Genomic DNA, 24,146 nt, shown 5'->3' on the forward strand with positions numbered 1-24,146 from the left:
AATACTTAACAAGCGCGATCTTCACACACTCCAAAGTAGCCATGATGAGCATAATCAGTTTACAGTCCAATTAATTACACTAATCACGGATGATTCAATTAGTATTTGGTCTGCGTTCACACGTGTCTGAAGCATATTAACAATGAAAGCTTGCACAAGTGGCCGAGTTGAAATTATAGTGGAATGCAAATTGCTTTTACCAGCTTCGTCATTATAAAACATATGTCATCTTATAGTTTATTTCTAATCCATTATCTTATAATTATTTTGTCAGGCGTCGAAATAAATTCCTAATTTGAGAATATTGGAGAAAAAATGCAGACGCAGGCGTAATACACCAGGGAGTTTCGTTTCGGCGAACGCAGAATTATATTTAAATTTGTCACTTCTTTCTGTGTGTGTAATTCAACTGCACAGTTCAAGAAGGCAGTCCAAAAATATTTTAGTATTATTCGGGGAATCTAGGTAATATGTGTCAAATCGATTTTTTCAATACGCCCGACGTTATGCAAATTTACTTTTTTTGTTTATGACATCTTAAAGGTTCGTATAAGTTATAAACCAGAATTGATGCGAAATATAGCGTAGTTTTTATTTTATTTCTCGGAAGTGAGACAGATACATTACTACAATCGATCAAAACTAATGGAATTAGTGCAAAGATTCTTCTGCTATTGGTCATGCTGTTCTCAAGTTCTACTGCTTATGGGTTTTACAAAACCGTCGTTGTGCTTTGGGCCGGATTTTTTGAAGACCAGTGTTTACGGTAGGATATTTTTGTATCAGTTATGTTATACGTATTTTTAGAATTTCGAAATTTTTGGGAGGAATAATGATTTGATGTAATCTTTCCCCGGCAAACAAATGATCATATATATATACTGAATTTTTAAATTATTCCGCCGTTTCGTATGAGCTTAATATCTTTAAAATGTGCGTAGCTCATTTCGAAGAATAGTAAGCAATACAGTAGCTAATTATAAAGTCTAGGTTTTATTCCCAGCGAAGATGTAAAACCCATTATATAAGAGTAAAACGAATGCTTTGTCTGTGAAGGATAGTGCAAATGAATTTGTGTATTGCATTTTTTCGCAAATTGCACCATTATGTGAATTCAGCAATATTTTGCGTTCATACTGAAATATCAATAATTTTTTGGGCGAACTTTCTTTATTCGATTTTGATTTGGCATATGCTGACATGATTTATAGTTTTCAAGCTTATGTCTAAATTACGCTCAAAAACAATATCACATTTGCCAAAGATAAGCCCAATATCATAATCCCGTATTCGACTTAAATTTGGTATAATATAACGCCATTCCCTTATATTTATCGCTGCGTGGCAAACTTTTAGCAATGCTTCTGCATCCGTCGCATCCCCAGAGATTAAAAATAATTTAGCATACGTTGCTTCAAAGTTGGCCATGAACAAAAACATATTATGTAAATCGATCGATATGCTTCGTATAATTCATTGGTTTTACATATCATATAATCAATAAAATATAATACTAAAATTTAAATGATAAAATCTTGCTGTAAGCACACAATACAAAAATGATCAATTTTGAGAAACTAAAAATAATTAATATACACAATTATATAATTAATAATTTAAATTACACATATATTCATAATTATGTTAATCATACATTTTTTGGTTTACTTATTAGCTTGACTAAATGATAAGTTAATAATATCTTAATTTTGTTGATTGAAGAAAAGTTTTATAAGGTTCAGTCTTCGGGTACCCCAAATGTAAGTTTTGTCAAATTTGTAATATTTTATATATAACAATTCTAGGTTTAATTTGCGACTAGTCAGTAGACGGAGTAAGATAGAAACACTCTATATAAATTATCATGACGTATAATTAAGATGAAAGTTGTAGTAGATGTGTAGCACTTATACAGTTATATTGGATGGTCACATATGCATGCCAATAAATTTTGGCAATTTCGGAATGAAATTTTCCATTGCTTTTAGTAGTATAGTGACGATTAAGCGCTAAATTGCTGCTTGGAACAGGTGAGGAAAAATCGATATCCATTGATTTGCAGCAGAGACTCTTTTGAATGTTTAAATCTAAAATTAGTGCAAGTGCTACGAATAAATATTGCAACGACAAATCGCATTTGAAATAATGAGTCACAACTGAAAAATTAATAAATTTTTGCATTGTATTCGAAATCTGTCTGAATTTGTTATTATATTTTTTGTGAAAGTAATACCATAATAGTTTGCACTCAAGGCTGGTGACGTTTATGAAATATAGCTTCTTAGTCAGTCTCTATAGTATCTTAGATAGAAACGAAAGATGACTGCAGAAAATAATTTGCGAAGGGTGATGAAAAATAATATGAGTCACGAAACGAGTGGGGACATACCGTCCATCGGAAGAAACAGTAAAATAACAGTTGTTGAAAATTAGACGAATAAACAAATAAAAAATAATAGCATTATAATATGAATTTCTTTGTCATTTGGTGGTTGTGAGTAAAAAAGCTTCACGGCTGTAAATTAATGTGATGCAAAATTCGCTGTTTTCATCATAGTAACGCTATATTGTGACTCTTTTTAACTTCATTTTAAATATTCACAAAAATATCTGGACATGATAAAGTTTGATTGTTTTGAGTGAAATATTTGTTTTATCGAAACTTCCTTTACGCATTTAAAGGGTTTCATTTAAAAAGTATAATTGTCCAACTTTTCGTACGATTTTACCTTAAGTAGTGAACTTTCGCATTTATAAGGTTTTGTTCAAAAAGAAAAATTGCCCAATTTTTCGTATGTATGCCTTGGTTACGCCGAGTTTTGCTGGATTCGGGGATTAGAATGACATGTAACTGTACTGTAAGAGTACCAGAGATCCAGACTAAAAGTTAATTCCTATGCATTAACCGTAACCAATCAGTTTGAAATGGTTCCGATTCTAATTTGGCTCCAAATCGATCCATTTGGAAGAAGCACATAATAAGTGTAATAGAAAAAATTACAGAAGAGTAGTCTTACTGAAATTTTTCAGTGGTTAAATTCCTAAAGTAGTGAAAGGATGATTATGTACTGGCGTTTGAACCCAAAAAAATTCGCAGAAATTTGCTTGAATTCCAATGTTTCTACACCGTTTAATATGGTATATACAAGCATTAAAAATCTCCAAACGTTTAGATTTGATTTGCGACGCAACGCATAGATTTGCGTGTAAAAACGATACAATCATTTAAGTCGTAACTACAGAAATAAATCACGTGAACTTGAAAGTGAATAAAAGCACATGTCGCGCGTCTTTGGCAATTTCACATTGGAGAAATCAATTATAGGCCGTTTATATGAAAAAGAGTACCCGCGGTTTTGCCGAATGGGACCAATGTATGTAAATTATTAATGAGTATGTTAAGGTTATGGGTGTACTTGTCAACACCACTATGTAAGTTTGTGTAATCAAAGGGAAGAAACGTTTCCTATGATCCAGGAATGATTGAAAGGTACATGTCCGGAAAACTTGTGATCCTTTGTTATGAACAACTTCCCCATATGCACTGGATACATTTGAACTCGATGGTCATACTGTAATATAAACACATGAATTCGAGCCAGTTTACTGGCGTTATTAAATAAATAATTCGTCTGCTAAAACTTTTTCCTAAGAACTTCCATTACAGTTGTGACTTCAATTATTTCAAGCCTCCTATATCAATAACTATATCATGACATTGCTGTCACGAGGACAAATCCGTTACAATAACTTTGTCAGTATTTTTTCCGCTACAAGTTGAGACCTCACGGTTAAACTTTTTTTTATTTTTTGCTGATTACTGAGCGTATGTATTCAGTATGATCATCCAGGTTAAATTCGTTTGTTGCCATTTTTCACGTCTCGTTTCAAAATATACTGTCAATTGAGTAATACTAACTGAAGCAACGAAGTATACTTTTCTTTCCCATCCTCCCTCGTTTCAACGACTATGTAGAAGAAGATCGCCGTTTGTCGCAATTTTCATGCAATTTGTCTTTGCTTATATATCGCATAATTCACTCTTTATTTAAAGTTCTCACCCATTGCTGTTTTAAATATAGTTCCGTGAACAATCCAAAATTCAGGTGCGTACGGATTTGCAATTTGCGATTGTAACAATGATCATTCTCAATCCTAGAACGGATAATGTGCAAATACGACGATATCTGCTCCCAAATATTTACATTTTACTCCCAGGAGAAATTGACGTGGAAAATTCAAAAGTAAACAGTATTTCATCTCTTGACAAAAAGATTGATCGTCCAAAACGACTGAACAAAAATATATTTTTTAATATTTTGGCAATGATTACTCAATTAACCACGTTTATTTAAAGTCATAATTTTTACTTACTATCATTTATTGCTAATTCGTTTCATAGAAGAACCTAATATTTAAAGCAAAATGCCACTTGTTAAGTAAAGTGTAATAATTGGGAATTGGCTTGGTAGTATTTTATCAGTACTAAGACAAAATGTGATCACATTAAAGTTACACGAACTCACGGTGACATAGTTTTCTAAACTTTCCTATTTTTTTTTGCAGGGTATTACTTGGCATGTACAAAATGTACAAAATTGAATTTCTATGTTTCTAGAATGTTTCTAATTTTCGTCGTAATATGTTTATGACTCTGGCATGATTATGATCGACAGGAAAGGCATTTGTCGCCATAAATTATGCAGAGAAATTGACAAGACAATGTCTCTTCTATCAAAATTTTGCATTAAAAATATTAACGTTAGTTGGATACAAGATTTACAGTCCTTGTAACGAAGATGGCGGAAACTACATTTACAACAAACATGTCGAAAATCTCGGTTCCTATTTTAATCACAACATATGCACAACAAAGAAGACGAATAATATTTTTTTGTGCGTAATTCGTACTTTCTCCCTTTTTATAAATCGAAAATAGGGAGGTTTCATTGAAGCAAAGTCACGAAAATAGTCCCGACCAACAAGTCGTTAGGTAAACTGTTCGGTGACCTCTATGAATGAAGATTGTTTGGAAATAATTTTCAAAAATACATTGATTGTAATCTCAACAGACTGAAATTTTGTTAAATTATCTAAATAATTATCTAAATGATGATTGACATAGAAGTACAGAAATTATTCTACTTTATGTTGCTTGCCAAATTTGATGAATGTAAAAGGAAAAAACATCCATTTGGGAAATAATTTTGAAATGTCCACTGGTATTATTTCATTAAATATAATCTGATGAAAATTTAACATACAGGACGCGCTATAATTTAACTGTTCCTGACCGTAGAGAAAATTCAACCCAATATTTGAAAGTGGTATATAAAAATTAATTTTCATTTTGAATAAAGATTTTTTGATTGTATGCCCCAGAGAGTCATATAATGCTGAATGATAATGTGAAAGTTTAGCAATATTTTATTAAATTACTGAAAACAAGTATATATAATCCTATATATAACTGAAACTTATGAGCAGGGGGATATTCACTTGGCTAACACAGACAGTCCCCGAACTCGCAATAGAACTAAAGTAAGGAAAATCGAAATGAAATTATGGTCTAACCCTAACCTAGTACACATAATTTTGGAGTACCGAATTTTCTAGGAAACGTATATTAATGACAAATTATTTTCAATATCGGGCGTAATCCATCACCGTTGTTGTAGCATAAATATCAACAAATAAATGTAAATTGTAGGCTACCATTAAGTGAATATATCAAAAATAGCTTTCATCATTTCAATCAATGGAAATATAAGATAGAAACTAACACTCAGTAAATATTTGATTAATCGAAACACTTTCTAAAAATTTATTATTTCACCTTTTTGTTAGTAGCAAAATCATGGGGGAACTTGAACTTGGCCGACCATTACTATTGGAAGATGCAAAATGTTACAAGTACTGAGCATCCTTTTCTATTGCTATATTCACCAGATGAAGTATCAAATAGTTTCTCTACTTTTTTTAATTTTCTCCAGATCGAGATATGCGCATTGGGTGTTCATGTAAGAAACAAATTATCTGGTTTCAACTAAGTTCAGCCTTGATTAACTAATGCGTTTTTCTTTGCCATTGAAACATCATTATTTCCTAAACTATTTCTTTCAACTGCCACAGCTTATCTCCCGATATAGAAATTGTTATTTACATTTTAGCATCTCCGAAAGTCAGGATAATACCGGCTACAAAAAATAAAATTGTCTTGAGAGCTGGAGACAATGTTGTTCTCACTTGCGTAACTACTGGTCATCCCAAACCCAAGATACAATGGACAATACAAGGTGGAGAATTGGACAGGTATATGACTCTGATGGTTTCATTACATTTGAACTTACGACAATTGTACCTGCATACTATTGCACCTATATAAAAAATGTTCGTAAATTGTTTTACGAATATTTGAACCCATACTAACCCTAACCCATGGGTTTTAGCACCCGCATATAGATTGGACCAGCGGATATACACATGGGTTCAAATGTACGTGGGTTCAAATGTACGGTCACCGACTCCGATTACTCGAACTAGGATAATAATAGACCAAGAACCCGAGTCGAAACTAACGGGCCCGAGACTTAACAGGGGAAAGCAAAAAACACGTTTCCGACTGTGTTGCAACAACTTGCAACTGTGCCTTATCTTATATTGGTTTTATGTTTACAAAGCATAAAATAATGCTGTCATGGTTTTAACGCAGATCTCCGTATTTTTAGTGTTTTTCTGTGCATTTGGAGTTGTAACGTCGCCTTTACGTAACTAAAAAACGGGAAATTTACGGATGACAATCTTAAAAAGCATTGGATTATTGTTAAATCAGTGCATGTATTTTGGGTTTTGAACTATACAAACATCTGTTACTCAAACTAATAAATATATGTATTTCTTCACCCAATGGTAACCGTTCCTCATCTTAGAAAAACTTATGACATTGCACTCAAAATTATTTTAATATTCATCCAGCCGTCGTATGCTCCAAACAAATTAATATAATTATATTTGTGGCAATGATTTAGTGCTATTCGTGTTAGCATAAACAACACTTTCAGCATTTCTAAGAGGTCGACATTGAGAGTACCTCTGAGTACGAGCATTATCTCAACTGATGCTACTGGCAACATTTCATGAAAATATGTATTGTTGAGCGCGAGTTACACATTTCATCACTTCCAATTACATTTTCCATGTTCTAAACTTTTTTTATGCATGTAATGAATTGGGTTATTATTTTAAAAATATAGTTGGTCATCTGTGTCTGAACTTGATAAATAAAAACTTATCTTTTATGAAAGTGCATTTTCGGGAGATTTTGAATAAGTTCAGTGTAGTTTTAAGATGAATGAACTCGTGATTCAAATCACTATGGAATATTCGATGAGAAACTCTCAATACATGCATTCAAAAATCAGTTAATTGCCAAATATTCAAATTTGACAAAATACAATGTCGTCATTCGTCTTTCAGTGTTTGAACAAAATGAATAGTCTTCATTGTCTATTTTATCAGATGTTTCTGTTTTGTTGTCACAGACGTCCCTTGAATTTATACGATCCGATTTTAAGTGTAAGTAACATACAACCCCAAGAAGCAGGAAAAATCAGCTGCAAAGCGGAAAATGGAATTGGAAGTAGAGTGTTCGCTGTGACCAGACTGATTGTATATTGTAAGATGATTATATTTAAACTGAACAATGGATTTTGTATTATTGTTTCTGCCATTTTAATGTTGGATCTGTTAACAAACTTGATCTATTGTCGCTTTCATCTATCACTAAGTCACTTTGAAATCTTCATATAATTTTATTGTATTATTATTACTAAATATCATAATATTATTGAAAAACTGAACATACAAATAATATCTAATTGTTCGGAATGCACCAATGTCGAGGCTCATTAAACACGGTTTACAATGAATTCAAATTATAACTTGCTTTTGTTATGATCTAGATATTTCATTTTAATTTCTCGTTCTTTTCATTATCATTGTCACATTCTTAAGACTTATACGTGTATGCTAATTCAGGAAGTGCAACAGAAAAAGCTATCTACCTCAGAATTTTTTTCAATAACATCTCTCTCAGTCGGTAATTTTTTAGTGCGGAATAAACCAATTTACCGCAATATTGATTTTTCATGGACGGATTTTTTGACGTCTCCTACCATGGCGTCGAGTGAAAAATCCATTATCGAACGAAAATCCTAATGAAGAATAGACTGCCAATCTTTCCATTTGGTCACATAAATATGGGCTTTGATAAATTATGTTTGTTCGGATATAATCTATTTGATTTTAAGTTTTTCCAAAATGTTAAAACCCATTTATATCAAGTCATTCACAGAGATGGCATGTGCTTAAATTGGTTCGCTCGCTTCTGAAAAGTATCCAAGCCAAACTTGAATATATTTGGTGACTCTAGTTGTGCACTAATGTTGTAATCGTTTTTTCTTCGCAACTAAATTACTCTTAATGTACTCGAAATGGCAAAAAGTTCATTTGGCAAAGTTGGATAATTAATAACACAATTTCGCGTTTTCCATACTTACTGTACATCTCTCATTTTCAAATATTCAGTTATATAACTTTATCCGTTATAAGAGAATTGAGACAATAAGCCCTGTTCCAATTTCACTCTTTCGTGCCCGCTATTTCTAATTTAACTAATTTATATAGCAGTCTTTCAAATCATCAATCCCATTAGCGTAAATTAGCCAGAATGTGACTTAATTGGTTTACAACAGCCGTGAGATTCCAAAAGTCAATATTATTTTTGACAGAAGTAAATGACTCATCGGCCATTTGACGCAATTTATAATGCATATTATTATTCGAAGGGAATTAAATTATAATCCACGGTGAAAATTACAAAATATTATTTTTTACGAATTTCTTTCTGCCACATCGCATGTTATGTACAATATTAGTTATATGAATAGTAACGATTATTTCTACTTTTTCAAAATCGAATTTGACTGAACTTCAGACAGTACGGAGAATTATCTGAGTTTAATCCAAGATTTTTCAGAAAGCTCCTTAATTTTGTTTTCTTTAAAGACAATCAATAATTATCGGACAAAGTGGGATGTTTTATCGGATTTAAACTTTTTTGGGTGATTAAGGGCCATTACATAATGAAAACGTCATTGTTTATGGCGGCGTGCGGTTTTCGTCTAGACATGGCACTGTTGGAACGTAGGTACCCCACAGTATGTCGGACACGGGAACGTAGTATGTGTACCAGGTTGGGGTTAGACCATAATTTCAGGTACAAATACTACGGGAGACACTTGGTTAATCCCCGAACTGGTAATAAAACTAAAAAATGAACTAAAATAAGGAAAATTGGATAAAATTATGGCCTATCCCTGCTCTGATACACATACTACGTTCCGGGGTCCGCCATCTTGGTTCACATACTACGGAAGTACCGAAACGTATTTCAACAATAAACACATTTAAACTTGAATATATTCTTAGCAAAAGTACTATTCGTTATTATAACAAAATGAAGCTATTTTGATATCAACTGACTAACATTATGTTTCAGATCTATTGAAGCCAAGTATGAGGCTGTATATTAGCAAAAGTGACCCAGTCCCAAGTCACAGCATGTGGTTTGAAAACACGATAGTACTTCGTTGTGCGACTTATTCCAATCCAGAATCAGCTGTCTCGTGGTATAAAGACGGGCGACCAATTACAGAAGCCGTTGCAGCAGAAGATGGTAAGCTATCCTATACTGTACTGCTGTTATTATTGATATAAACATGTCATAAATGACACTCCTTTGTAATTCGAGTGATCATCATGTAAGAAATATATTTTAAATTGGCAGTAGGCGCCCTGGATCTCCGCTGATAGTTGAGGCCCGCACTCAAGCAACCGGTCACCACCAATAAAAACTTGCAGATCTATGACGACAGCGTAATTTAGTGAGCGGGTTACCGAAACTGCCAGTTCATATAAACCAGGGTCGGCCAACCTTTTTGGACGACGGGCCATATTTAATTTACTAATAATTGCGCGGGCCACTTAACATGGTAATTATGTTCTAGTTTTTCTACACTGACCAAAAGTTAATGATAAAACAAACAAAACCCTCGCACCAAACTTTCTCAATAATGAGAACAATAAAAAAACGAAGATACAATAAAGTCAACAAAGTTTTTCTACACGTAGACATTTTAGTGTGAAGTTTGGCACTGTTTTTCGCTAACAAGTTTGTCAATATTCGCTGAAAAGGACGATGTAGCAATGCGAAGCGAATTTTCCATATGACTGTCAGAAATTAGTGATCTCACAGAGGAGTTGACATGGTTTGACACGTGCTGCCAAATTATGAGGTCATTAAAACTGCCATTCTGCCCGAGTGTGTGAGCTACTATTTATGTATCGATATCTTTCAGTTGGTGATGGCACTCATGGCCTGTTTGAAAGGGCTAGCAAAGCGCATTTCAGGAAAATGAACGAATTGTTTGTATCAAATATTCATATTATCTACATCACTCAAAAAATGGAAGTTTTGCTCATTTTTTTTATTTAATTACAGCGCGGGCCACTCGAAACTCTCGGCGGGCCACATGTGGCCCGCGGGTCACGGGTTGGACGACCCTGATTTAAACGTTGCGCGTTTCGTAGACACTCTTGCGTGAGTGATATACTGCAGCTATTTATTGGATCCCCGCTATAGGAGACACCTATTATCGGTCGTTATGTCTGTCTGTGTGTTCATGCTCTAGCGCAGGGGTCGGGAACCTTTGTGGTCAAGAGAGCCATAAAAGGTACATATTTTCAACTGCATTTCCGTGCGAGCCATATAGCATTTCTTCACCTAATCGGGCCCGAGATTTTTACTCAAAAATCAACACATACAATGTCAATATAAATTTAATGTGCCTTCTGATGCTGCATGTTGTCGCTGCCGGCCTTGAACGGCTGCTCACATGCAGCACAAGTTGAAATCTACGATACTCATTTCCCTTCTTTCGTTTAGGCATCTTCGTAGTATTTTTAAAAACTAGCTTTGCTAGACCGACTTAAATATGACAAATACTGTAAATAGTACATACAAACGGACAAAAAGCTTTATTCTATTGGTTCGCGACTCTATCGCTATGAATACAGAATATGTTCCGTAATCTAGTTTTGTCACAATGCCTGTCTGGTAATTTTCTTAATTAAATAACGTAGACATGCGCGGGGCACGCGTTCTCAAACGTATTGGCAACTTTTCTGCCAAATTTGACTATAAAAGAGTCTGAAATCTCGTAACAATAGTAGGCTTAGCCTTGGAATACTAGATTTTTCTGGGAGCCATATGCCGTCACCAAAAGAGCCATAGATGGCTCGCGAGCTATGGGTTCCCGACTTCTGCTCTAGCGTCTTAACGACTGGACCTTTTTTTTTTCGGCTGGACCTATCTTGAAATTTTACACATGGGTCACCTGGGGTGCTGTCACTCTAGTAATGTGCATTACATAGAAAGTCCGGATTGGAATTTCGTTTCCATGATAACAACGACAAAATCGCGTCGATCGTTATAAAATTTCTAAATTTTTCACAATTTACCTAATAACTGTCTTGTTAGGTACACCACCAGAACGTGCACCCTTAAAAACTGGTACCTAAACGCCGTCGGCTTTTCCAGTATGACTGTACCCAGTCAGGCCAGCCCGCTGTCACTGTGCCAAGGTGATATTCACTTTGGTCGTTGCTATGCTGTTCGCTGTCCATGGTTACCCCTCCCGTACTTGACGGTGCCCGGAGACTCTTTTCTGTAACAAATTTGGTTTTTGGACCTCAATATTTGATATATTAATTTATATATATATTGTTCGTCTTATTTCCATTAAACTTGTATCAAAGTTAGACTCTTATCAAAGGTGTCGCAGGAGACATAGCAATGTTTTTTTTAGCTCAAAACTTTAAATTTGCTTGTCTGTCTGGGTTACATAAAAAATCAGTATTAACGTGGTAATTGAAGCTGTTTATTTCTAAGTAAAATTCTATTTTGTTTTGTTAACAGGTATAGAAATGCGAAAATTGATAAGATACATGCATGGAACCGCAGTACATGTCCTAAAGATTCGAAACGCAGGTTCCCAACATCACGGAAATTATGAATGTTTATCATCTTTGAAACAAAATGGATTGAAATACAGTATTCCAGAGAAGAGAGCAAATTTTACCTACAATGGAAAAATTGGTAGGTTGTCGAACAAACATTATGGTTTCATTTGAACGCAGTATCAACAATATCGTACAATAAACTGACATCTTACAATGGTATATTTATTATTTTTAAACAAAGCAATGGATAGACGTTTGGAATTAAACCAGATTGTTATTGTTGTAGTAAAAATAAATTTCAATCCGTCCAAGCTCACGATTAAAAGTGGGAACAGAGTGAGTTTTGCGGTAGATCTATACTGCAGGGGTGGCCAACCTGCTTTCGACCGCGATCGACTAAAATCCTCAAAATAGCTCTCGATCGACTGAGGTCATACACAAAAACGTGTACGAGTACTGAATAACTGCACAAATGCGTATAAAAAAATTCCGCCGCTGCCAATTAGCTCGGCTCAGTGGGCGCATTCCTAATAAAATCGCTACAAAAAGAAACCTTGCCAAGTATCCATTTATTATCTAATAAACAGATATCAATGAATATTCCCAAACCATAAATGTTACATGACTGCTCAAACTCCAGTATCTTAACTTCTCTAAGTCCGATTCTTCGCCTGCTTGGAATTAGAAAAAATTGGGAATTATGATGCCACTGCCATCTATTTATCACACTACCCTTGGAGCAGGGTACGGGAACTTTTTGGTCAAGAGAGCCATAAAAGGTACATATTTTCAATCACATTTCCGTGTGAGCCATTTGCATTTTTTCTCTTAATCAGACGTGAAATCTTTACTCAAAAGTCAACACATACAATTTCAATATACATTTAATGTGATTTTTGATGCTGCTTGTTGTCGCCGCAGGCCTTGAATGGCTGCTCACATGCAGCACAAGTTGAAATCTACGATACTCATCACCCTCCTTTCGTTTAGGCATTTCCGTACTATTTTAAAAACTAGCTTTGCTAATCCGATCTAAATATGACAAATACTGTAACCAGTACGTACAAACGGACAAAAAGCGTTTCTCTATTGCTCCGCAAATCTATCGCTTTGGGATATCACAAAATATGTTACAGAATCCCCCAGTTTTGTCACGATGTCCGTCTCGTAATTTTCCTACATAACATAGCCATGCGCTGACCGCGCGTTCTCAAACGTATTGGCATATTTTCTGCGCCAAATTTAGCTATAAAAAAGTTTGAAATCTCGTCACAATAATAAGCTTAGCTTTGGAATACTAGATTTTTCTGGGAGCCATATGCCGTCACCAAAACAGCCATATAGGGCTCGCGAGCCATGGGTTCCCGAACACTGCCTTGGAGTGAGACAATAACTTTTGCGTACTGTAGAAGTTATTGTAGGATCGTTTGTTAGCCAAGGCTCAAGACACACGATATTCGGCAAGTTCATTTCTGAATCTTAGCAGCGACGAAACTTCCATTTGTTGGTAATAATATGCTCAATCGGTCGTTCCCCTTACTCAAATATTTTGCGCATGCACAGTATTGTATGCTTTCTGTTTTAAAACATACAACAGGCGCTGCATAAAACTGGTTCGAGGCAATTTTTTTAGGTTAAATTCACTTAACATCAGACGCGATCGACTACTCGAGACGTGGCGATCGACCGGTTGTGTTGGCCACCCCTGATCTATAGCAAGTAGTCCGCACACAAAGAAGGGAAACAAATTTATATTATAAATTAGTTGACTGGAGAAGAGATTGTGTAATATGCTACAACCTTCCCGTTCATTAAAACCATTTTTGTTAATTTATTTGCGGCTTATGGCTCCATAAAATTTTATGGCACCGGATCCCATTAAATTCATTAGAATATTGGCATTACGTCAGCAACCAGACATCGAACTTTACCATTTACACAGCGGAACCAAGAATAGTTGTGATGAATCTTGACAAAGTGATTGCGAACACTGGCGATGATATATTACTTGAATGCAAAGTCACGGGTGGATTTCCTCAACCTTATGTAACATGGATTCGTGAAAACGAAGCAATTCCTCGGAATCACGCATTCGTCAGCAATAGGCGAGTTATTTAGAATATATTTTTGGTCTTGTAAAATGCAAGGTTGAAGAATAATTCAGAACAGTGCTTGATCGACTGAGCTTGCTCACTTTTAAAAAAACCCGAAACTCCCATTTACTTTGGGTAATGTAAAAAAAATAGGCTACAGTATCAATAAAAAATGTTCTACTTTTGACTTCTAAAATCTAGCATGCATGAGGAATTCTACAATCAAATTTGTTTGTTGAATATATTGTTCAAGATCAAGTAATAATTGGAATGCGAATTATCGGTATATCAGCTATTTTGGATTTCTATATATATGTATCATTTATCTAATAAAATATTTGAATAATTATCTGGTAGATAACTTTTATTTGACTGTTCATTCGAAAAGTATGCCACATAGCTTTCCATCCCAAAAACTGTTTCCTATATATTTTCGTAAAATTTGGTTTATTTTAGAAAAATTTTGCAACTTCGACAAGTTCAAGCTAACTACGCCGGAGCTTATTATTGTGTAGCAAATAACAACGTGGGAAACCCAGTAAAAACAAGAGTAGATATAATTGTCAGATGTGAGTTTTTTATAAATCTTCTCTTCACTTTATTTTTGTAGGTCGTCAAACATACAAACTGATGATAGGTATTTTGAGCCTACAAAATAGATATACGCATGCTACTAAGATAAATGGTAGTTATGAGGAGAGTTACAATATGATCGAAAAGTATAGTTTGTATGCTTTGCGATAAACGTTAGTTTCGTGGTGTAAATGCGATATAATACGTTTTCTTTCCAGGGTTTCGATTGAAAAAATAGTAATATCATAAATAAAAAATAGTTCAGATATATTATCACATTAATCTATATCAAAGCATCGAACCCACGAAGCAAACAAATTTTTTCAAAATTGTTTTCATAAAATTACTTATTTATTTACATTCAATGTTATACATATAAACTTTTTATTAAGTTAGAATCTTGTAGAATATCGTGTTAAATTTTTTTGTTGATTGACAATATTAAATTATCATCTCTTCAAGATCTGAACCCAATGCAGTACTGGATAACTCCCGATCCTCTCAGTGATGACAAACGACTTACAGTTGGAAAAGATATCAAATTAACATGCTACACTGAGGCGCAGCCCCCAGAAGAATTAGAATATTTATGGTTTAAAAAGGTATAGCCGAAATTTTCAAAGCCATCTACTTTTTCAATATCACTCAACAAGCCGGCTTAGTCAGCATTTACTGTTTAACAATGAGTTAGGCGCCTGACTGAAATAAGTCTTGTCTCTTATTGAAATAAATGTTTTGTGTTTTGATATCAAGTATGTTTTTGCAAGGCGTAGTCAAAGGTCTGGAGCAATCACAATATCATGCCATATGGTCTACCCACAGCCATGCAATTTAAATATTGTCGGTCTTTGTGAATGCATAGGTTTTTATAGATTCTAATTTAATTATTTTACAGAAAGGAAACAATGCACTTATTCCTGTGAATAGTAGAACAGGAACAAACATTCATATCACCGATATCAAGACTGATATTGTTAAGAGATTTTTGACTTTTCCAGCTTTTTCGAGGTTACAAATATACTATTAATATTGTTTTTTTCAATCGTTCGTAATATTTCAATCAGTTTGAAAAAATGTTAGTTGAATTTTAGTTTTAAACATCCTAAATTGGTTTAAGAATACTTACATAGTTTAAATTTGAATTGTTGTAGAATTTTTATTTGACTTCAATCCAGTATACAAGTATATCTGACTTGATCGTAATTGAGTCATTCCCGACTGCGCATGAACAAAAATTGAGTTCGGGCATTTAATTTATATTTTACGTCACAACGACCTTTCAAAAACGATTTTTTAAACAATATCGATATGATTTACACTTACAAAATATAATGGGTAAATTAATGCTGAAATATATCTTTTTTTTATTTAATATCTATCTATCAGTAAATATTGAATAACGCTGTAAATTATTTTCTGCAAATTGCGTCACATTTACAAGTTTTGTAATTTTAGCATATTGAAAAAGGAAGGTTTCGATTTCCTAGACAGCTGGCGATTGCTTCATTATTATCAGACCATCAGTTCTTACTATAATACTATACATACATTACTATAATCGTAATGGTCATGTCTGTAACCAACTAATTTTTTAGTCGGCTTGAAATTCGTCAGTCAAGTGAAGAAAATTACGGTATTTACGTGTGCCGTGCTCGCCTGGTCAACGGGAAAAACGGAACACAAGTACAATCGGAAATCGTCATCACACAAGAATCAGCACCGGCACAGCTTTTTGCAAGCGACCCCTTGGTGTCGGCTCGAGAAGGAGGAATGGCACTGCTTGAATGCAGATCGAAGGGACGACCCGTACCCAAAATACAATGGCTAAGAGAAGGAAATGTGACGATAAACGATAATAGAATAACGATTGTGAAGGTATGAAAAATCAATAGGCAAAACAAGCATAAAATAGAATTATATGCATTGAACTATTTTTCTTTTTTTGCCAGTGACGACTTTCTGAAATTAGTTATCGTTTTATCTAAACAAAATGTATTTGATACATTCTTAATAATTATTTTTACAATATATCATTTCGGAATAAAATCGCCATTTTCTCGTAAAATTTGTAAAGATATATAATATTGTCCTGTATCATTCGCTTCTCTCATGCAGACAACGGTGTATGACTTATAGAAAATTTTTCCCACATCTACAATTTCTCATTCAATGGCTGCCCTGATAGAAAAAATGAACTTTTATTTCCAAGCATAAGATTGGCGGGATGTGATGTGATAGATATGATGTGTCTTCAACGCTGTTATAAAATATTCAACATAATTCTAACCAACATGTATGTTTAGCAGAAGTGGTGTTTAAAATAATGATATCGTCTTTACGTCATATTTATCACTGTCAAACTAGTAGTATTTGCTTATGATCGTTGTTCTCTGTTGTTGTCAATATTTTTTATCTCACAAATAGAGCAAATAAAATGCATATTGTGCTCATAGAATGGCAAACTGCAGATTCGAAACGTGTCGCGAGATGACGCTGGAACATACACCTGTATACCGACTAGAATCAACGGATTCAGTAAATTGGCAAAAATAAATTTCCAAGATGAAGTTGAACTTGATGTTAATTGTGAGTTAAACATTAATGCCGTATGATTTGAAAATTCGATAAACAGATTTCTATTTTATCGAAATTGGAACAACGAAAAGGATAAATGTTTGACTTCTTCTTACTTTATTTATTTATTATTTGCACAATTTGTATGAGGCAACACATATATTAGTTGAGCAATAGCAAAGAGCTTATGCTTTGTAAAACAAAACATTGTTTCTGCTCAGAACGCAACTCTAATTCTTTTGTTGACGTAAACTAAATGTACCGGGTATATCATATTACCAAAAAAAAGCAAAACGGATTCGATTCATGCCAAATTAAAAATTTACTATTTAAAGCAGTAAAAGTTTGTACTCAATGAAAATTTCTACTTGCGGAATTTAAGATTAATCAGACCATTTCATTATTGAAAAACATCGTGTTAATAAATGTATAGATGTATACTATAACAATAATATCACAAAGATTGTCTCTGAGGATTTATGTTCATGCTCTATGTAATAGGGATGATTGAAAGAAAATAACAAGAGTGAAATTTTTACAGATCCGCCTGAAGTGATACCAAGTTACAAAGTATGGCGTAGACAAATGGGAGATAAGTTAACTCTAACGTGCCAAAAACAAAATGCAAAGCCAGATTGGTAAGCAATTTTGTAATATGTTTATTGAATTTGTCTTGGCTAAACGAACCCTATAACGAATATTGTATCAGCCTGATGCATTATAGGTTCATTAATACACAAATTTATTTATTCAGGGGAATATCATACAGGTGGACGAAGGAAGGTCGCTCAGTTACCGAAACAAACAGTCAAACAATAACAATATCTCCGCTGAAAGGCAGCAATTATGGAGTATACGTATGCACAGTTTCTAACGAGGTTGGCGAATCGCAGTGCGTCATCAATGTAACCGGTTCCGCATACGCACCAGAGTTCTATTACGGCGATGAAGACAATATGAGAATAAATGGTCCTGCAAACAGCATGTTTTCGAGAAATATCTCCGGACAAGGAGTTTTTGTTTACATATTATCTTGGACACAAAGATTGCCATACGCTGTTGACCCGATCACTGAATACAGGTTAGAATCTGTCACTTCGTTGTCGTTGCATGTTGTATTTACTACTTTTTGCCTGTTTGATAATGAAGTTAAAGAATTGACTGATATCAATGTAAATGACATACGCATTTAATTCTGTAACAAGTTGGTTGTAGGACATAGATGGAATTTAGGAACGTTTTGTTAAGTTGTTGTTGTTGCTGCTGGTGAGGTAATTGTTGTTGTGGAACAATTCGCTTTCAGTGCTTGTAGATCAAAAAACTCGCTAGAAAACTAGTACGTATATATTTTCAGCAAACTCGCTGATGGGTCATACCATCATACCTATTCAAAATCTTTGTGTCCTTATATTTAAGCATTTGTCTCGTGTTTACAAAAATAGCTGTAGACATAAAAGTATATTATAACTCAGAAGCATTATTATTTTAAATGGTTGAGGTTTTAATGCAAATGTTGATGGCAAATTTGGCAATGAACTTTCTATATACTTACCTAGTCCACACGTTACCCTGCTGTCCTCGACATATTTACATCAAATAGGTCAAGCTTTGTTTTTTTGTAAATATATTTATGTGTCAATATTTTTGCTCACTTGTTTTTATTGATGTGGATTTCCACTAGAATGAAAATAAACAGATGAAATTTGAATACTGTGGTCTAAACTAAAGTACAATACTCCTCTTGATTTAGGATAAGGTGGAGACAATGGACCAACAACTTGTCGACGGATGCACAGTGGTATCAGGATACAAAGCCAATACAAGGTACGTAGATGAAGTCTGAGAGGAATATTATGTCGCGGTTTTGTGATGCACAGATATAAATAATTTAACCAATATACAAATGTAAAAATATTCGCCAGTACTGTGACTAGTGTTTCTGCTGTTTTTGATTTGTCAGATTTTTCAGAAATGTGGACTGGCATATTTATTACTCATTACAATGCTATATATATATATTAGAGGGATACTGGACAAATGCTATCCGAGGGTCTCGGAATCTTTTTCGTTTGATTCATCTAATTTATCACAGCTCGGTTAAAATTGATCTGGTGGGTGGCTCGGTCGATCTGGTGGGTGTCAGAATCAGCTTGCTTAAGGCAACATAATATGCTTGATAATACAATTTATCGACTGATTATAAATACAAATTACAATTTATGAAATTTGAAAACCGACGTGAGAATCTCGGTGATTTTCGTTTTTTTTTGCACAAAATTTAATAAGGTTTAATTATTGCAGGAATCGGAGTTGGAGAACTCATAACGTACGAGATGTTAGATTTGACTGCTGGTAGTTACGAAGTTGAAGTTACACCAAAAACAGATTTTGGATATGGGGATACAGCTAAAAGAATAATTAATGCTCGTAAAAAACGTGAGTGGATATTTATCATTTTATATTAATTTATATTCAATCTATATTTCATTTTTGTTACCCCAATTTTTACTTTGTTCACAACACAGGTGGATTACAGACAACACTACAAGGTGAGTGCTGAAACTTGTTGAACATAAATTAAATCAATAAAAAGTCCTTTTAATATCAATGCGTAGAGCAGATTTTCACAAATACAATTTTTGTAAAAGTTTGATATATATGTAAAGTGTTAAAGTGGTTTGTTAACTAAGAAAACACATAAAATAAAAATCAATTGATATGATTTTTTTCAATTTACGAAATTTCAAAAAGTTGACATTTTCACAACAATATTGATTAAAATATATATGATTTTATTGTAACGCAGGGTCAGCTTTCTTCTGCGCCTTTTCTACAAATGATATTTGCGGATTCATGCAGGAGCCATCAGGCGGAGACCTGCATGATACTTTTTTACCAAAGGACGACTTTGATTGGCTGTGGAACAATGAAAACACCTTAGCAAAAAGGACAAGAGAAACTGGACCAGATTTTGATTTCACCAGCTCTAAAATAGATGGTAAGAGAAAAAGTATCTTCTTCACCACAAATCAGAAAATAAAGACAAAATCACAATCAACAATGCCATGAGTATTGTCGACAATAGATCACGCGTCATAGCTCGACTTTTTTCGTTTACATGAATCATGGAAAATATACTTACAAGTCTGTTGGGAGCAAAATATTGTGTCATCTTTAGTATTCCAAATTTAACACTCTAGCATTGTGCGTAACTATTTCGTTATAAGCCGCTGGTTATATCGATAAATTGAATAAATCTTTTTATATATACTTCATGTGAAAAAAAATCCAATTCACTTTTAAGTATTATTAATTTCTAGGAGGATATATGTTTATCGAATCGTCTCAAGTGAGAAAAGGTCAAAAAGCGAGATTAATTAGTCCATGGATTCGAGACGAAGATTCTCCGCAACAATGCCTCAAGTTTCATTATCATATGAAAGGGCGGCATATAGGTAAGAGCGATCTTCTGCAAAGTAACATCGGCACACATTCTTAAACAATACTCAACATAATTGTTGTAGCTAACACATATTATTTCAAAAGGTCGTCTTCGAGTATTTATGCGCACTACAAACATAGAAGCAACATTATGGAATAAAACAGGACATCAAGGAAACAATTGGATTCCAGCGTTTGTGCCTTTTTATCATAACATGCCGTACAAGGTGAGCTTGTGAATAAAAATCAATCAATTGATAGTAGAAATTCGACTGCTATTCATCAAATCAAAAGTAGTTAGGAATTAAATTAACTGTGGTAACCTTTTTCTGGTATACAGAAATAAATTGAATAGGTGTTTTCGTTATATTACAGATGGTATTTGAGGCACATATTTTAAAACCCCGACCACAAAACAACCAAGGAGACATAGCCATTGACGATGTTCTAATCGGCAAAGGTCCTTGCCCTACGCCTTCTACTCCCACATCAGGTATAGTAGATGTAGTTAACAACGTTGGAGCGTTTTCTTAAACCTTTTGCTCATCAATTGACAATATAGTATACCATAGTTTATAGTAAATAATTAGGTTCGAAGGTTTTTAGTTGTCTGGTGTGTGAATCACTGCACTTTTTATCTGAGTGAAAAAATGCCATCAGATTTATTTAATTATTGTTTGCGGATACTTGCAACACGAGTTTCTAGTTGTAGAACGTTTGCAATGATTTGTGACAACAAGACTAATTACAGACAAAGTTAGGTAATTTGATTTTATAGGTCATTTTACATGAAATATTCTAAATATTTCTCAACGTACTATAGTAGAGAGATATATATTGAATGTGGTATTACCTGTACTCAAACATTTTGAACTTCACCCAAATGAATATCAACTCATTAGCCATCTTAATGATTATATTCTGATCTCATTTGTTGTGTGTTACAGATCCACCACAAAGACGGACAGCGAAATCGAAAGGAAATGGTGCGAGGTCGATTCACTATTCAATAATTTCAAATTATATTATATCACAATATCCTGGATTTTGTAGCTTTGTTTTATTTTATTATTTTGCGCAATTCGTGCTGTCCATGAGATGACAATGCAGATATATACTTGCCAAGAGGTGAATATAAATCAATACGAAGAGAAACTGAGCTGAACTCCACTAGGAAGTAATATTCTGATTGATTTTGGTTTAAAAACAAACCTTATGGAATAGCAATACTAAGAAACAATAGGTCAAATATAAATTAATTTGGTAATTTGACCTAAAAACATTGGTCAGTTATGATTAGTTAACTTTTGCTAGTCATCCAATAAGATCATTTATAGTGACGTCATCGACAGAAACCCCAAAAGTTACCCAATTTGGATCAAAAACGTCGGGGTTATCAAAATATGTAGAAATTAGATGGTTCTATAAATAAGTGATTTATTTGTCAGTCATCCAGTACAAGTCAGACCAACAAATCAATAGATTTGACATAAAGCTTGGAATAATCGAAACAATTGCAATTATTTCATAATCTAAAAATGCCTAAAAACAATACCCCCGTCAAATAAAAATCATTTCATTATGTGAAATGTGTTATTTATTTATTTTCTAATAATGTGGTGTTAGTTGAGTTTTGTCCTATGTGTGCAATTAAATTTTTCTCTCCTGTTTTTTTACAATGATTTAAAACAATTTTTCTATTTTTCCGCAGTAACAACCAATGATCGTTGGTTGAATATTTACTGAAGAATTTTTATATTGTTCAAATGTTACACTGTTTAAATGTCTTCATTAAATAGATTCCAGTCGATGTGATACACTTTTACATGTCAGGTTCATGGTCAGGGGAACAACATGATAGACAAGAGTTTTCATAAGAAAGTTTGGACTAAAGCAAGCCGTATTATATTTTGTAAAAAGTTCTTCCCGCAATGAATGGGATGCAAAAAGAGGCTTAATAGCGTCAGTTATATATAACTTTTTCAATACAATTGAATCGGTGTCTAGGCAATAAAAAAATGTTGTATGCTGCCAAATGATCACTAGTTACAAAAGTCTTATTAAATTATTTGATTTGATAATAAAAAATATGTAATTAGAAAAATAATTTAACGTGTTATAAAATAACTCTAATTAACAGGTATTCGCAATTTTTTAATTTAGTTTTTTTTGCCGCAATCTCATTCATGTAACATAGATTTCAGATTAACATCGAAATTTCAGATAGTACCAGATTAACATCGAAAAGAACACCAGTTGATACATTGCGGCAAAACTCGAACCGAGATCGGCATTATTGATGCACTTTGAGTTTAGACAATACAAACATATTTACCTACTCGACGAACTAACTATCATTTTAAGTTTATGCAATCTTTTTAAGATGGTAAAAACTGCCGAAAAACTCGCTAAATCAATGGAGTTTTTCGAGTATTCATTCCACTATTAAGGGAGCAGTAACAGAATGAAATTACCACTGACCTCTCTTGGCTTTTTAAGAAAAAGAACTATATTCCTCAGACACATTGAGCTCTGTGTAATTTTAGAATCAAGGAGCGCAGGTCACTACGCTGATTTTGTTGCAAGGAAGCGACGATTGAGTTGTGCTGAAAACTTGATCATAATATAATAGAAAATAAATTTTGCGTTAGGGTGTTTCACGTCAAGTTTAACGAAAACTTTTAAAAAATCCACCAAAGCGGCCAACTCGGTATGACATTCACAAGAGCGGTATATTTTATCAGATACCACTGTCAACTTCTACTAGGCCTCAGAACATTGGAGCATTAGTATTATGCGGGGCAATTCCCGTCACGGTAGTTCTTATGAGAGAATACAACGATACAAACAAATTGTCTTTACATTGCTACTTTTTTAATTAAGGTGACAGTTTATAAGGAGATGACATCGGACCAAGACATTGTTTTATATATATATCACTCAGAGAATCGATGACGTTTAAAATGAAAACCATTTGTGTGACAAAGGATCTCACGTTATTTTATAATTTAAACCCCATGCCAAATTCGTATATTGACAACCCTAACTGAAAACATATATTCGAGCATATTTAAGCTTATATTAGTTGAAAGGCAATAGGATGACTCTCATTATTTTAAGCAGTATAAAAGAATATGATTCAGTAGTGCAGAAAAATGAGTTTGTTTAAAAAAAACTACTGTATAGCAACAAAATGACATTGATCACAGTATGTTGTTGTTTCGCTAAAATTGCATTACGATATTTTATATATTTAATCACCTTCATCTGAGTTTTTAATAACTTTATTGTGATCACAATTGATAGACACCATTCAAACAAAATGTGTATTTGCAGCATTTCTCCATCGTTTGTCTGAAAGGTCCCATGGTTGGACCTCACCAG

At 33.7% G+C, this 24,146-nt stretch overlaps 1 protein-coding gene across 1 annotated transcript; it reads left to right on the top strand.

The window, feature by feature from the left end:
- The first annotated feature begins 567 nt into the window (after positions 1–567).
- On the top strand, positions 568–22,562 carry LOC120336092 (MAM domain-containing glycosylphosphatidylinositol anchor protein 2-like). The gene is made up of 21 exons (XM_039403694.2): positions 568–766; positions 6,171–6,312; positions 7,542–7,675; positions 9,560–9,736; positions 12,038–12,217; positions 14,024–14,186; positions 14,631–14,743; positions 15,210–15,349; positions 15,643–15,755; positions 16,343–16,622; positions 17,201–17,333; positions 17,863–17,959; positions 18,076–18,402; positions 19,072–19,145; positions 19,623–19,757; positions 19,847–19,870; positions 20,128–20,319; positions 20,642–20,776; positions 20,868–20,989; positions 21,138–21,255; positions 21,710–22,562. Exons 1-21 carry the CDS (start codon positions 646–648, stop codon positions 21,862–21,864), a joined length of 3,075 nt encoding a protein of 1,024 aa, XP_039259628.2. The 5' UTR covers positions 568–645; the 3' UTR covers positions 21,865–22,562.
- Positions 22,563–24,146: the final 1,584 nt, after the last annotated feature.

This window comes from Styela clava, chromosome 2, assembly GCF_964204865.1.
Source record: "Styela clava chromosome 2, kaStyClav1.hap1.2, whole genome shotgun sequence".
In the NCBI taxonomy this organism is placed as follows: Eukaryota; Metazoa; Chordata; class Ascidiacea; order Stolidobranchia; family Styelidae; genus Styela; species Styela clava.

Coding starts and splice junctions, on each gene's coding strand:
- LOC120336092 (XM_039403694.2), top strand. CDS start 646: ATGGAATTAGTGCAAAGATTCTTCTGCTATTGGTCATGCTGTTCTCAA. Junction 12,218..14,023: donor TACCTACAATGGAAAAATTG/GTAGGTTGTCGA, acceptor CCATTTACACAG/CGGAACCAAGAATAGTTGTG. Junction 17,960..18,075: donor CAAAATGCAAAGCCAGATTG/GTAAGCAATTTT, acceptor TTATTTATTCAG/GGGAATATCATACAGGTGGA.